The sequence below is a fragment of the Stegodyphus dumicola genome, chromosome 10, assembly GCF_044657685.1.
Source record: "Stegodyphus dumicola isolate Sdum_Otavi_A_Nest chromosome 10, ASM4465768v1".
Classification (NCBI taxonomy): Eukaryota; Metazoa; Arthropoda; class Arachnida; order Araneae; family Eresidae; genus Stegodyphus; species Stegodyphus dumicola.
In genome coordinates this window covers 41,854,233-41,871,260 of record NC_140777.1, presented here as the reverse complement: position 1 = coordinate 41,871,260, position 17,028 = coordinate 41,854,233, and the positions used below count along the sequence as shown (strand labels likewise).

At 31.8% G+C, this 17,028-nt stretch overlaps 1 protein-coding gene across 2 annotated transcripts in view; it reads right to left on the bottom strand.

Annotated features, from left to right (window-relative positions):
- Positions 1-3,054: 3,054 nt before the first annotated feature.
- rho-5 (rhomboid-5) overlaps positions 3,055-17,028 on the bottom strand; it is an 81,370-nt gene continuing 67,396 nt past the window's right edge. For both annotated transcript variants that reach the window (XM_035368204.2, XM_035368205.2), the window contains 5 exons: positions 16,049-16,112; positions 9,678-9,848; positions 9,500-9,600; positions 6,490-6,643; positions 3,055-3,794 (listed from right to left, as the gene is read on the bottom strand). In XM_035368204.2, coding sequence (XP_035224095.1) covers positions 3,366-3,794; positions 6,490-6,643; positions 9,500-9,600; positions 9,678-9,848; positions 16,049-16,112 — 919 coding nt within the window. In that variant the 3' untranslated portion in view covers positions 3,055-3,365. The remainder of the gene's footprint in view (positions 3,795-6,489; positions 6,644-9,499; positions 9,601-9,677; positions 9,849-16,048; positions 16,113-17,028) is intronic.

Here is a 17,028-nt window from a genome sequence, read left to right as displayed (position 1 = left end):
ATCAGCTGAGAAGCTTCCTAGGGCTTTGCACCTACTATAGGAGATTCGTGAAGAACTTTTCTTCCATCGCAAGACCACTTCACAAGCTGACAGAGAGCAAGCAAAGATTCTTGTGGACAAAGGAATGCGAGGATGCATTTAACAACTTAAAGGAAGCTTTAACATCTGCTCCAATCCTGACGTATCCTCAGCTCGACAGACCATTTATTCTCGACACCGACGCGAGCAATGAAAGTGTCGGTGCTGTTTTGACCCAAGAAATAGACGGCCAAGAACGTGTAGTAGCTTACTGGAGCAAGTGCCTGTCTAAACCGTAGAGGAATTACTGTGTCACAAGGAAAGAGTTACTCGCCATAGTCAAAGCTGTAGAACATTTCCATCATTATCTATACGGGAGAAAATTCCTCCTCCGCACGGACCATGCCTCATTGGCCTGGCTTTTAAATTTCAAAAATCCTGAGGGTCAAATAGCCAGGTGGATACAGAGACTCCAAGAATATGACATCACTATCCGTCATCGTAAGGGATCATCACACGGAAACGCCGGTGCCCTGTCTAGAAGACCTTGTCCAGAAAACTGCCGATATTGTTCCAGGGTGGAAGCGAAATACGAGCTGCTGACTCCGGTCGCAAGACAAATTACAACATCAACATCGGCTGATCGAGACCCGTGGAGTGATGATGAAGTCAGGAAAGACCAACTGGAAGACCGCGACATTAAACCCATACTTGATTTAATAGAGTCATCAAACAGAAAACCTACATGGCAGGACATTTCTATCTGTAGTCCTACAACAAAACAATACTGGGCACTCTGGGATTCACTTCACATTCGAAACGGCGTCTTATACCAGAAATTCGAGTCGGATGATGGGAAGACGTTCCGATGGCAACTGATACTTCCAAGATCCTGGATTCCTGATGTCCTCAAAGAACTACATAACAGCCCTACAGGAGGTCACTTTGGAATTATGAAGACCTTACAGAGAGTTCGTGAGCGCTTTTACTGGAATAATGCAAAGAATGACGTGCAAAAGTGGTGCCGATCTTGCGGTGCCTGTGCAGGTCGAAAAGGACCGAGGAAACACAGCCGAGGCAGACTGCAATGTTACAACGTAGGTGTGCCTTTTGAACGTATCGCCTTTGACATCCTGGGACCTCTGCCACGAACTGCTGATGGCAACAAATACATACTCGTTGTCATTGATTACTTCACCAAGTGGCCTGAAGCTTATCCTATTCCTGATCAAGAGGCAGTCACAGTAGCTGAGGTAATGATACAGCGCTGCATTTCCAGGTTCGGAGTGCCTCTTCAGTTACATTCCGATCAGGGAAGGAATTTTGCCTCAGCAGTAATCAAGGAACTATGCAAACTACTTGGCATTGACAAAACTCAAACGACACTATTGCATCCCCAGTCGGACGGCATGGTAGAGAGGTTCAATCGAACCATCCTTAATAACCTCTCATTAGTGGTTTCCAGAAACCAACAGGACTGGGACAAGAAATTACCACTCTTTTTACTGGCTTACCGCAGTGCTGTCCACGAGACTACCGGCTATTCTCCATCACAGATACTCTTCGGTCGTGACCTTCGTCTGCCTTGTGATCTATTGTTTGGCCGCCCTCCGGATGCTCCTTCATCGTCTGAGGAATATATTCAAGATCTCCAGGCCCGGTTTGAAGTGATGCACAATTTTGCACGAGAGCGAGTCAACTTGGCGACGGAGAAGATGAAGACCCGATACGACACAAGAGCTACTGAACATCAATTCCACGAAGGAGACAAGGTGTGGTTGTGGAATCCGACTCGACGGAAAAGACTTTGTCCGAAATTACAGTCACCATGGGATGGGCCGTACACAGTCCTAAACAGGCTGAATGACGTCGTGGTTCGGATTCGTAAGTCTTCAAACTCTAAACCTAAAGTCGTTCATTACGACAGGTTAGCTCATTACTATGGCCATAGTACATAATGTAAATAATTGTAAATAGTATAAGACCATGGTCCATTTTGTTTTTAAATGTGTATTTGATTTGTATTTGATAGCATTTGATTTGTTTTTTTGTATTGCATTTATTGTTCATGTTGTTTATTATTGTAATGAAATGCTTATTAATGCATTTATGCCACAGTTGTAAGTTTAGCTTCCTGTCCAGGGATTGTACTGCCCGGGACGTGCAGTCCTTGGGAAGGGGGCAGTGTTACGAATTTGGTATTTAAAAAGCTAATGTTAGTTCAATTATAAATTAAATGGTTTTATTTCTCGCACAGTGCAGCGCGTGACGAATATTAAAAGAAAGCTAAGCCGGAAAATTGAAAATACAAGAGCGCGTGCATTAAATAAATAAATATCTCTTTTGGATTTCGAGAAAGTACTGGAAAATTCTAGCGCGTGATTTTGAAATCTTATAAAAGGAGGAAAACATCTCAGTTTGTAGGAGTTGCTTAATTTGTTGTTGTTTAGAAAACTGCTCTTGTTGATTGTAGCGAATTCGCGGATTAACGTTCTTTAGCTGTTTTGAATTACGTTCTATTGGATATTTGAGTAGTTAAAAGATAACTACTGTGAGATATTGTAATACTGCATGATAATTTGAGAAAATTTAAGAATTTTTGTTGTGATAATAATAAATTTTTGTTCATTTTTCCTCGGACTTGTGCATTCATTTCATAACGAACCCGTACGCACGCAACAATATCAAAATAATTTTAAGCTACTCTCAGAAGTTTTTTTTTAAAGTCTTATGAAATGAGAAGTAAAAATTTGATGATAAACAGGAAAGCGAGTATACAAAAAGAACAAATACATATTTTATCATGCATTTGAATTAACTTAGAAACTAACTATCACTCCAGAATTAAAACATATATACCTATCTTACAATATTAAGAAATTTTTGGGTTAAAAAAAAGGAGGGGGGTCAACATGAGTTTACAAGTTTTCTTTTTAAATTAATCAATGTTCAAGTAATAAACAGATAAATCTCTTAATTGTTACTTTTAGTGCATTTAAATATAGAAATAGACACAGAGGAAGAAAAACACACAAGCAGGTTTTACTAGATTTTTAATAAAATATTACAATTGTGATTCTCGAAAATTAAGTATAAATTGACAAAATTGTCTTTTAAACACCTCATGAAGGTTACATCACAGCAGTAAAAATGCTTGTCCGTTGAAGTAGGCTTGCAGCTGACAAGTTCGCATGCACGAATTTAGAAATCACAAAACATGAGAGCACTTCAACTGGCCTTTGAGTAAATTTAAAAAACAGCATTGCACATCTTGTCACAGTCTTGATTATTTTTAAATGACTAGTAAAACAATACTTCAGACATATTTTCACCATAAAACACTGATGTCAGTACTCTGGTCTTTTGAAAACAATATCTTGGTTTTCACAGAAGTCCACTGTTAATGGTATACAGTTAAGATATTTACAGAATGAACATTCATAAATAGGATGCACATAAAACAAAATAAGCAGACCGACACATAGGACAACAACAATAAAAAGACACACCCATATTAATATAACTTTTGTTGCTTTGTCATATGCTCCAAATGATACAAAAGGTAACAAAGCGTAAGATAAAAGAAAACCAAATGCAAATCCAAATATATGAGCATAGTTATCAACCCACGGTAGAAGGCCAACAAGAAAAAGAACAAGTGCAACACCACCAAGTCTAAGAAGGGCCATTCCTGGGTGTTTCAGCATTTTCCAGCAGTGGATGACCTCTACAAACAAACAGGCTAACAGACCAAACTGGGAGCCTGCAGGTCCGACCTAAAATATACATTAAAAAAAAAAAAAAAAAAATCAGAAGGACATCTCTGAAGAAGACAATAGAATTTTTTTTTTTTTTTTTTTTTTTTTTTTTTCATTTAAGATCTAGCATTACTTTAGATCAGGAAAATAAATACCGTCATTTATTTTGGCACTTGTAATACCATCATTATTAAATTTATTATTTACATACACTTAATAAAACAAATATCCTGAAAAAATTTAAAAGATGCACACACATATATACATAGTTTCATTGTTTAGAAAAATGATGCAATCTCATAGTTATCAGTTTTTAATAAAGGTAAAAAAATTCTAGGAATAGATTAGTATAAAGGCATGAATAGGGTGATATCACAGCTATTAAGCAAATAATGTAATATAAGTATTTGTAAAATTATGTAATTGATTTAAAAATTTATGCAACTTTTAATGAAAGAAAAAAAGGTTACATAAAAAAAAAGCAGATAAAGCTTAGATAAATGATACTAAAAACTCTCTTCTACAGCCAGGCAAAAAAACTTACTTCAAAACAATCCACAGGAATTTTTTAAAAAAAATTCCTTCTTCTTAGTCAATACAATTACAGGGTGAATCTGAACAGGGCGGCAAAACTTTAGGGGGTGATGGAAGGTAGCTATACCAGCAAAATTCATCATAGAATGTATGGTCGGGATGCAAGCGGTGAGAAGTTACAGGGTAGCTTTTTACTGTCACATTTAAAGAATTAACACAAGAATGAGAGGAGGCTCATTCAAGTTGCTTAAAAGACCTTCTGCCAGCTGTAATGCAAGCTTCACACCTGTGGGATAGGGATTGATGCACATCAGCGAAGACAACAGGCATTTCCTAAATATTGGCAACAATAATAGCAATTTTGGCAATTAGATCCATATTGGTTTCAATGGGGCACTTGTAGATTAGGCCTTTCATATGGCTCCATAGAAGAAATCCAAACACGAGAGATCTGAGTGGCTAAGCTATGGGACCACCTTGAGCAAACCATCATCCTGGAAATTTTGTGGTTCGCATAACTAGCAATCCTCTTGGCAATCCACGGTAGAAAATGTCGTTGGGTGAGAGGACTGACTCTTTTTTTACGATTTATTTACAGTGCCACCTAGCGGCTCGCCATTTGAGTTCTGACCATACATTGTATGATGAATATTGCTCTTATAAGTTGCCTTCTACCACCCCCTAAAATTTTGCCCTTTTGTTCATATTCACCCTGTATATACACATTGTATAGTAAAACCCTGTCACGAAGAGTTCAAGGATAGAAGGTAAGAAGTTGGGATACTTACTAAGATGGAAAATTCATTAAAAGCAGCAGGATATCAAGAATTTCAAAAGATACAACTTACAAATTTTTAAAATGATATGGAACAAATTTATTAGTCCAAAAGCAAAGGTAGTTCTGAATGGGATATTAGTCTCAAAACAGTATTTTATGTTGAATCACTACACAACACTTTTCAAATTGCTGCCACCAAATGTTATTGTCATGTATTATATTTAAAGAAATTAAATAATGAAGAATCTGCATGAATGCATGCATGCTTCCTGCACTGGGAGAGGGGAAAAAAAAAAGCCATCAGTTTTGTTATCTGGAGCCACGAGATTTTGTATAACACAGTTAATTTCTCAAGCCAAACACAGGCATCTCTAAGCTCAAATTTTGAATTACAAATTTGTTTCATATTTTGTAAAACTTCAATGGATTTTTGATTAACACCTCAACAATTACAAAGCGAGCAGTGATAATATTGTATGGAATGATATATTTTTATTTCTAGCACCCCATACTGTCTATTGGAAATTCTAAAGATATGCTGTTTTAAATATTTTGTGATTTTGCTGTTAAATTGAAATTTATGTGTCATAAGTGCCAAGAACTTGACATTTAATAAATAAAGTAAACACACAAATGTTAATAATCAAAAGACAAAAAAAGTTTTGTAAAGCCATCCTAGTAAGGAAACTGAATATTGATATGATGAACCATGGGGAAAAAAAAATAATACCAAAACTTAACCCTGCATCAGAAAATTCTAAGTATATACTGCTATGTCGCATTTAAAATCTTTGTAACTTTGCTGTTGAATTGTATTATAGCATACAAGTGAAGAAAATGATACTTAATAATAAAGCTTAAAAAAAGGGGGACTGCAAACTCAGCGAGAGCGTAAAAAACTTTAACAAACCATTTTAGGTGACACTAAAATCTGAAATCCTTTCAGATTTTTTTCAATTATTTTTGGTTTTAATGGAATTAGCATAATTATACACAAAACATCCTGAACATAGTGCATATATCTAACTTTTTTTTTTTTTTTTAAATAGGAAGCCTTAATTAAACTTCATATCTCAGAAAAATCAGTCTATTAGTGGAAAGATTACAAATTACATTTTGGAATTTAAATCAGACTTCCCATGATATATGTAAGATTACAAGATACTTCATTATTTTCTCTGCTATTCTTGTATTGTTTTGTATTTTTATACAAAACAATACAAGAACTCAAAATACATTTTTTTTTTTTTTTTTTTTTTTTTTCTATTGTTCAGATAAAACTTCAACAAAACCCTGCTTCTTTTTTGTTCAAAACAAAAAGAGAGCTAGAAATTGAGAAAGGGAACATTTCTAAATCTACGAAAATGTTTAATGCAAATTTATTAACAGAGTTTTACAAACCTCAGCTCTATATGGTACAAAAATCGCACTTGCTAGGTTTCCTCCAACTCCAGACATTAAATAAATGATGCTAATTCTCAATGCCCCTACCAATTTCTCTAGATCGGTCATAATTAAGTATTGAATTATCACAGTTATCAGCAGGTGTAGGATGCTAAAAAAAAATGTCAATAATCAGAAAAAATAAATTGCACAAAATAAATAAAAATATTTAGTATTATTAGTCACTGATTTTTTGTAACATTTAAAAGAAATGATTTGCAACATTCTGTAACACCATTTACAAATATACTCAACATTCATTCTACAAAATGCTCTGGATAGCTACTGCTACTAAAATTATCAAATCACAATGTTCACATCCATATGAAAGAAGTACTATTTTTTTATACAGATGCAACATATCTATTCAATGTCTCCTGTGTAAAATATAGTTTAAATAATTAAAGATAAATTTAAAGGCTATTACTTTTAAATTACCTACATAAAGCAATTTTAGAAAAATAAAATGATTAGTTACATAAGAATATGGTGATCATAACTAATTTAATACTATGATCCAATGTTGAATTCTTAACCACATTTATTTCTTCATATTTTTCTTCCCTGTGACCCAAATAACCTTTATTCCAAGTTTTATTAATCTAAAACACATTAAAACGTGCTTCAAAGAACTCCAGATACAAAAACTTTTAATTTATAACCACTGTGATAGCTTAGAGGACAACTTGCTTAATGTGATACAGATTCTGATATTAAGATAAAGGTACTGATATAAGAATAATTGTGAAACTAATTCAATAGGAATTGAGAACAACAAATCTGCCACAAAAAAGTACTGCTGTTAAAAAAATCAAATTTTCTCACAATAAAAATATTTGTTAAACATTTTTAAAATTTTCTTTTAGCATCAAAGACAGTTTCCCTTTAATGGCATCAAAATTAAAAAGTAAGTTATTAACAAGGAAATAAGGTATAAAAAATTAATTAATAAAAAGTAGTTTTAAAACCCAGATTTATGATCAAAATTAGTGCAAAAGTTCTTGAATTTAGAATATTTTAGAACACATAGATTATGAAGCAAACTTAATAATGCAGTTTCTGGAATTTCAACTATGACTTCAGAATTCAGAGAAGAATTCATTACACAATTACTCATTAATTTTTTGTAGTTTTGAAAAATAATACAAGTTTGCAATTATTTCCTCTTATAAAGATAAAATAATAGTACAGTCAAAAGTCGTTAATTAGGATACCCATAATCCGGAATGATCTATAATCCGGACCTCAAAGCTACAAACTTTCTGTGCATGCATCGCGATGACGCATGTGCATAGGCGTTTACGCATGCGCGTCCGACCTTTACGGCTGCACATATGCATGTGTGCATGCGCATAATACATTTATGCATGCACGTTTAATGTATAACAGATGGTATAAGCTAAAATTATCTAATTATCTATTTCAGTTAATGTTGCAGATTGTGTTGTTCCTTAATCTTCGAATTGGATCCAGCTTATTATTTTTGCAGACTGTTAGAGCAATTTTATAAAAGTAAGCTTGAACTTCCGATTATGTCAAATAGAATTTCCGATGCTGGAGCTCCCAAAGGATCTACAAAGTGAAAGTATGTTTCGATGTCCATCAAACAAAAAGTGGAATTGCTGCAAAACAACATTGAAAGAAATGTTTAATAAAGTAAACAAATAAATATTAAGCTTTTTTTTTTTTTTTTTTTTTTTTTTTTTTTGTAAATTTCGATACCCTTTAGATTATAATTGTTCTTTATTTCATAAATTACGGTTTCATATTTTTAATTTTATAATTTCTGCATGCCATCGTACCAGACTTAAACTGATGATCTATAATCCGGAATCGCCGAAGTCCCAACGAGTCCAGATTAACGACTTTTGACTGTAGCAAAAAAACTGATCCTCTTCCAGATGAAAATACTTACAAATCTAAATTTTAGCAATAATTTTTACATAAAGTGATATTTGTAAATCATTAAAACTGCTTTAAAATCAGTTGGCTGATTAATTAATTTAAAGGTAAATTTATGCCAGGGTTGTCTGCCTAAGAGAACGATGGCATAGTGGAGGACTTTCTAAGCCAAACTAGTTTCTATTTACATTACATATAAGAAAACCATAATAATAGCCAGCCTGCTTAGTTCTGTTTAGACGATGATCATAAATGTCATAGAAGCTTAATCATAAGGCATAAAATGTGGGAGTTTCATTCACACCTGCGAGACAGGGTATAAGCTGTAACCAATTACAGAAGCTAAATTTGTGCATACATGGATGAATCTACAGCTTTCCTACTCTGTTTTTCTGTCCAGGTTTCACGCGATTGCTTCGATTAGTCGGCTCTTATATGTAATCAACATAAAGTTGGAAGCTTCAAACTTTATACCAAAGGTCCTAAACCAGTTTTTGTGATTCAGCAAGGTCTGGTTGCCTAGCAGTAAGGCTTGACTTCAAGCAGCTATGACATTTATATCTTGGTCTGAATGGAGCCTTTCTAGGATTTGGTTTATTTAATTATGGCAAAGCACATTAGGGCTATCTGTCTAAGGGCAGGGATGCCTTATTGGAGGACTTTCTACGGGAAACTGCCTCGTATACACGTTACACATGGGGAAAACCACGAAAACGCCCATGCAGCCAGCCCGTTCGTGGGATTCGAACCTCAGACCGAACTACCGGTGTTCAGTGACTTTACTGCTCGGCCGCTGGTGGGCTCTTTCTAGGATTTGAGTCAGATATTACCGAACTACCAAGGCTCAGCATTCTTAACCATTTAACCATTGGTAAGAATCTTAAAATTATAGAAAGTATTCTATCATATATGAAAAATTCCAAGACTTAAAAGTGTTCTATTATATTATAAATCAGTCTAGAGGAGATAATTCAAAGAATTTTCATTCATTTTAATACATTTGAAGTTTTCTATATTTCATGAATAAAAATATATAAATAAAACCACAGATATAAATATTATTTACCCTGCATGTAGGAAAAGGGAAGTCCAGAGTCTGTAGAATTGGTCAGGCACCTCAGGATTGTGAAAAGGGATCATCCCACAAACATCATCAAGGCAGGAAACCTGCAAAATATATATTCAAAAATAAATTCTCAGTTTAACCAGCATAAAATATGACATAATGTGGAGATGCTAAATACCTGTGAACACAGAGCAGCCTCATCATGAAAAAATCCCTTTACAAAATCACAGTACTCTTTAGTGGTAATATGGCACTCGCCATAAATTCCAATGCAGCAAGGCCTACCTACTATTTCACAAGACATATGAGGTTCAGCAACTTGATGCCCTGGGACCACAGCCTTGCATACCTAAAAAGATAAAACACACTTAAAAAAATTATATTTATAGAAATATAATTTTAAGATTAATAAATTATTTCAAGTTTTAATGCTTACAAGTATGCACTCAATTCTAGAAGCCAAAAACAAAGTGAACACAATATTAAAAAAAAAAAAATAACCATAATGAAATTTAATAAAAAAAAAAGTATGCTGTAGATAAGTGATTTAAAAAAATCTGATGTGTACACCATATGACTTTCTTGTACGAAATATTAAATTATATGCATTTTTTCTTAATTTAAACTTATTGGATTGAATTAAATCTACTTCGCCGACAGCGCATAAACCCCCAATAGAATAAATGCATTCTTTAAAATTCACTCTAATATTTGTTTACCATAGCGACACTCTGGTGCTAGATTCACTTAACAGTATTATATTTCGTTTATATTATAACTCATAATGCACAAAATTTATATCATTTAAAGAATAGAATTATCTAATCGTTGCCACATGTTCTATTCAAATACTATAATAAAGCTAGAATGATGTATAAAAGAAATTAAGCAAACAAAACAAAAAATAAACTGTTTTTCACAGACGACTGAGTATTCTCATTCAATTAATTCAGTTCTCACTTTGCGAGAAGGCAAAAATACATAAAAACTCAAAATATCTATATTAAAAATTATGAAATAAATCTTAAACACTAATTTCCTCGAAAAAATTCGAGAAAGGATTGGATTAAGCAAGATTTAATTGGCAATAATAATTGAAGGTGTTATCTTTGTTGTTGCAAAGCTAATTTTCTCCGGATTGGCAACAAATCCACTAGTGTGCTGTTTGAGATGTAAACAATCAATGGCCGCCATAAAAAAAAGGCTTAGCGGCACTTAAACAACTTTAAAATTGTCGATAATTCTAAAAATATTGCATACAGATTTACTAAAGGCATAAAAACCTTAACCGTAAGATAAAAAAACATAATTCAATCATTTTTAAAGCAAAAAATGTACAATTTACAAACATATAAGAGTAAAGAAACTGAGATCACTGAGCCGGGTAACAGAGTGGATATATATATAAATATATTTATATACGTTTGGTGCGGCCGATTGCAACCAAAATACGAGGTGCACATCTACATGTTATAGTAGTCCTATATACAAAATTTCAACGTTCTGAGGCTACTCGTTTTTCAGTTATGCGAGATACGTTCGTACAGACACCACGAAAAATTCTCTTCAGAATTCATTTTAAAGTACTTTTATAATTTTTTTGAGGAAACGAGTCTTTTATTCATTCCTTACGTACAGATAGAACGCAAAAACATCGTTAAATTGCATTCGATAGCGGTCAAAATGGATATTTTCGTTGAAATATGCTGCCTGAAACTTTTCGCGATTACACTACTTCCTTTTCACTTTGTACAAGGAAGTAAAAAAATGGATTGCAATTAAATTATTACAAAATTTAATGTTTATGTTTATTTAATGATGCATTTAATTTAACAAGCCAAAATCTGCGTAGTGGACACAAGCAATACTAAAAAAGATCAAACGTATGATGAAAATCAGTAGTTCTGAAAGTGCATGCTGCAAAAGATTTTGAAGTATCAATTATGTATCCTTACCATAAATTACAAATTAATTTCTAATTACCAATTAATTATTGATAGTTATAGATATGCATTTACTATTACAGTCAAAAGTCGTTAATCCGGACTCGTCGGGACTTCGGCGATTCCGGATTATCGATTTTTCCGGATTATAGATCATCAGTTTAAATCTCGTTAGATGGCATGCAGAAATTCTAAAATTAAAAATATGAAACCGTAATTTATGAAATAAAGAACAATTATGATCTAAAGGGTATCAAAATTTGCAAAAAGAAAAAGCTTAATATTTATTTGTTTACTTTATTAAACATTTCTTTCAATGTAAGTTGTTTAAGTTTTGCTTCGTTTCATGTGATAATACTTTCTCTTTAATTCTATTAAACAGACATAATTTCTTGTTCAGTTACAAAGTTCCGCTGTTCAAGTCCTATAATTGCTGTGTCAAGAACACCGACTAATTTGTCAATCGAAATTTTTTCGTTTTCAATAACCTCTGTCACTTTTCTTCGCTATTGGAAGCGAATTATAATGACGAGGAACTTGTTTTAAATCATATCAAAGACGGAGCATATCGAGATGAAATACTACATTTGGTAAGGAATTATAAGCCAAATAAAATAAAAACATCTGCGCTGAAGATAAGGATAGTGCTGACAGATCAACTTCCAATTCATTATGAGCTTGCCGCAGCGTTCCCCCCGCCGAGCAGCGTGAAATTGATAAACAGATTTCGGATTTCAAAACATACTTTCGCTTTAGATCCTTTACATATTAACAAATATATATCGGAAATTCTATTTGATGTAATTGAAAGTTTAAGCTTACTTTTATAGAATTGCTCTTACAGTCTGCAAAAAATAATAAGGAAAAAATAATAATTAAGGAATATCGCAATCATTAACATTAACTGAAATAGATAATTAGATAATTTTAGCTTATACGTCCATTACACATAAAACGCGCACGCGAAAACGTATTCTGCACTTGCGCACACTCATACGCGCAGTCGTAAAAGATCTCACGCGCACGCGTAAACGCCTATGCACATGTGTCAACGCGGCGCATGCGCAGAAAGTTTTTAGTTTTGAGGTCCGGATTATAGATCATTCCGAATTATGGGTGTCCGAATTAACGACTTTTGACTGTAATTACTTATTACACTGATTTTTCAGGAAATCTCATCTTACATTCTTTGTTTCATATCATGATGATATCTATATACATATAGGTTACAATACGTCACAACTCAAAGTACCTGAATGACTACACAAAAAAGTTCAGAAAAAATGCTGCAAATAAAGAAAGAAAGATAAATTCTTAAATGTTCAAATTTTGTTAATAATAGCTAGTTTTATCACTTCATTTATTTCCTCTAAGTTAATATTTACATGTATTGAAATAGAATTAATAATCTATGAATTTTTAATTTTCTTAACAAATTTTAAAATTTTTACTTTTTACAAACTTTCCTTGATTTATATTGATCCATTAAGCTTAAAAAATAAGACTTCATTTTTGATTTTGTTACTCAATCTTTCAGTTATTAGATTTTAAAAGTGATAAACCTGCATTTTATAACATGCAGCATGTATGGTCATACTTTAATCCCAAAGCATACATTTTGACTGAAAATATTCTAAGAACAAATAAATAAAAATACTCTACCAATTACTTTAAGTGTTTTAATATTAATTCTTTATTCACATAATTAATTTCTACAATTTGTGCATAGGTGTTATATCACTATATTGCCACTTGTTTATGTTGTAGTAAATCAAGTGATCACATCATAAGATCATATTTCAACAATAATGCAACATTCTAATATTTATTCATTCCAAATCAAGATGAAAATTCCTTTGGTAAAATAAATTCGACATATAATAAAGTTATGTATATTTCGCCATTTTAGGGTATGATTCAAATATAACACTTACCTTATTTTTAAATTTTTTAGAAAGTTCAAAATGATTTTACTTTTAATGAATCAACACCAAAATAAGGCAAAATGTACTTTTTCTTTTTGTTAATTACCTCATATCAACAAAATAATTTGAATTTTTTACAACAAATATGTTACAATCCATCTAAACAAGTTGAAGTATGTTAAATACCTATTTTTCTCCTTGTACAGGGTTGCCACTCAAATAGGAAAATGAAATTCCCTGACTTTTCCAGGTTTTCCAGGTGTGTTTTAAGAAAATTATAGTCTGTCTGCGTAATGCACATTGGCTGTGCTAAGAAGTAAATTAATTATGGTACCACTTGAAAACACAAAAATTTGCCAATTACATATGACTTATACATATTACATATGACTTATAATCCCCAAAGCATTACTATTATAACTATAGTAGGAGTTGTTGTCCCCCACTGAAGATTCAGATTAGAATCTGCACAATCTGGATTAAAAAATGTCTTTGTTTTGCAGACATTTTGCAGCTAAACGAAAGAAAAATCTATTTAATGATATTTTTAAATAAATTCAAGTATTTTATATTTATTTAGTAACATGCATAAGCAAAACATATATGCATTAAATTCTGTGATGGTATGTCATCATACTGCTAGAATTAATTTCAGGATTATGCAGAGAAAATTTCCTGAAATTTAAAAGTATCATTTACTAATAAATAATAAATAAATTTAGAGAGAAGAAGCAACATTAAATGACATAAATAACATTAAAATAAAGATAATTATTAAAAAATTGAATTACAATAATCAACGATATTTTGGCGAATATAGTTACATTAAAAGGTTAGCCTAGGTGACTGTTTACTATTTTTTTATTTTACTGCAAAATAACAAATAAGGCATTTATTTAAAAAAAAAGGGGAGGGTTAAAAAGATTAGATAAAATCCTAGTATACGCTAAGACCTTGGCACGATTTTAAAAATTGTCGCCAACACCAAAATTACCTGTTTACTGCTCATCATAATATCCCCAAATACCATGTATATGGTACATGGAGGCTATTCTAACCTCCATGATGTCCTATACTGGGATTAAATTGATTTACGTATTTTCCTTAGTTCAACATGCACTGCATTACGCATGGGAGTCTCTTGATACTCGAGGTTACTGAAACTTGCTTTTGCCTTTCTCTCAAGACAATCTGATTGGAGCAGCGAAAACTGGCTCTATGGCAACTGGCCGAATGATGCTCATACGATACATAATTCGCCTAGAAAGTGATCGGTTCCATAGTCGGCGCAAAACTCGTTTTTTTTTGGGGGGGGATATGAGTATAAAATTCCCTGACTTTTCCAGATTTTGACTAAAATATTTAAATTTTCTGACTTTTCCCTGAATTTTTTTTTATCAATTTTCAAGTTCCCTGACTTTTTACGGTTTTCCTGGTAGCGTGGCAACCCTGTTATATAACATATAAGCTTAATTATTGAAATATGTAGAAATTAGAAAATATTTTCAGCTTTAACTTTTAACAGCAAAAATGTTTAATAAATTTAAGGTTATCATAATAAGAAGATGGCTTAAGCTCTCAAGTTTTTCATTTGAAAATATGGTTTTGTTTACAAACATTTCATTTCTCTCAGCAACCTCCATGACATTAAAAAAGTATACTGTCCTTTGAAAGGCTAGATAGCTCAGCAAGTACTAGCAATTTTAATTTCATTTGGGTTTTAAATTATACAGGAATATTTTTAAAGAATTGCACTTCTAAATACTTTCTGAATGGATAGTTATAAATGCATTGTTTAAGTTTAATGAACGAATGATATAAGGCAGTCTTTATATTGGCAATTTAATCACATAATAACATAAAAATATATTAAAAAAAACATCCTAATGCAGGAAATTACCCAAGATATCAATTAAAATTTTTGGAGAATAGTATGGTTAAAGGTGACAAATCCATGTTATGTTTTCAAATGAAAATTTCAAAAAATTACCTTATTTGACTATTACATATGAAAAATATATATTTATGAGTATTAAATTATCATTTACACAAATACTAAAATTACAAATTTAATTTTATACACCACATAATCAGGCTATCTTTTCTTTAAGTGAAAGTAATTTTAATCACAATTTCGAGATTATATTTCAAGCTCTGTTTTAGATATAACAGACCAGATTTTTTTAGATTTAACAGACTGAAAAAAGATTTTCAGTAGGATAACGAAAAGTTTATTTAGTACTATCAGTCATATGATTAACGTTTTGGTAGTCTGAAAGCCTATTTTATTTGAAATATTTCTTATAAGACAGCCATAAGTCTATAAGCAATCTTCAACAGATATTTAGTTTCAAACATTTTCTGTATTAGCACAATATCATACAACAATTCTTCCAATATTAACACAGCCTATGCTACAAAATCCATTCAAATTCTACAGAACAAAAATCAACAGAAATTCATCATGATCTTCAATACTGATCAGATTTGACAAATAAGAATTAAATGGATGCATATTTCCTAAAACCAGCGCTCTGAGTAGAAAACTTTATTTTCTCTATGTGCCATACAACACATTTTAAGAAATAGGAAGAACTGCTACTTGGTATAATTCAAACCACATTTTTTTATTCCTATCCTTTTATACATTTTAAACTAAATAATAAGTATTTCACACATACCGGCCATTTTGTGATGTCATCAGGCCACTCATATGGGAATACAGATGCTGGCTCATGGCAATACCTACAAAAGTAAGACCATAAACAGCAATTAATACCTAGAAAATGACCCACAGTATAAAAAATAAGAAAAAATTTCAAATTCAAATGTGCCACACTATTACTTATTCAGGGTATTTTACGCATTAAGTAACATTTTTTTTTTCAAATATTAAATTAATTTGGGACTTACTTTTTATTTATTTATTTATTTATTTTTTAATTTTTATTTTATTTTATTTTATTTTATTTTATTTTTTTTTTTTTTTTTTTTTTTTTTGTCAACTACTTTCACTAAAGTAAAACAGTCACCAAATGATGAGATTTAATCCAAAAACGGATATGCATAATGCCTTTACATAATACATTTTAGCACATCCAAGTACTAATAAACCCTTTTACATAGCTTAACATTTCATATTTATTACACATCTGGAAATTTGAACTAGAACTTAATATTCCATCTCAATATGGTCTATTTTAAAACCAGGAAGAGCACAGGAAGGATATTCTTTGGTATATTTTAAAGACAAGAAATGAATGAAAATTTAAAAAAAAAAAAAAAAAAAGCAGATTACATTAATATAAACTTAAAAAGTTATTTTACATGCTTTAGTAGTCATAAAAGTTTATTAATTTGTAATAAAACTTTACTAAGTGAAATAATTAGGAAATACAACATTATGCAACTGCAAGAAAGTAAGTCTTTCACTATGAATTCAATAGTAAAACGGAGAGAAAACCCCTACAAATTTGTTCTTACAGTCTGGTTATGACAGATTATTAATGAATTAATTGTCCATCCAAAAACAGAAAATCTGAATTAAAATAAATAACACTGGATAATCAAAAAGTAAACTTTGGAACTCAGATGCCATTACCTACATGCAAATCAGGCAAAAGGATTTCTGTATGTCATATATATTCTTACAGATGCTGAT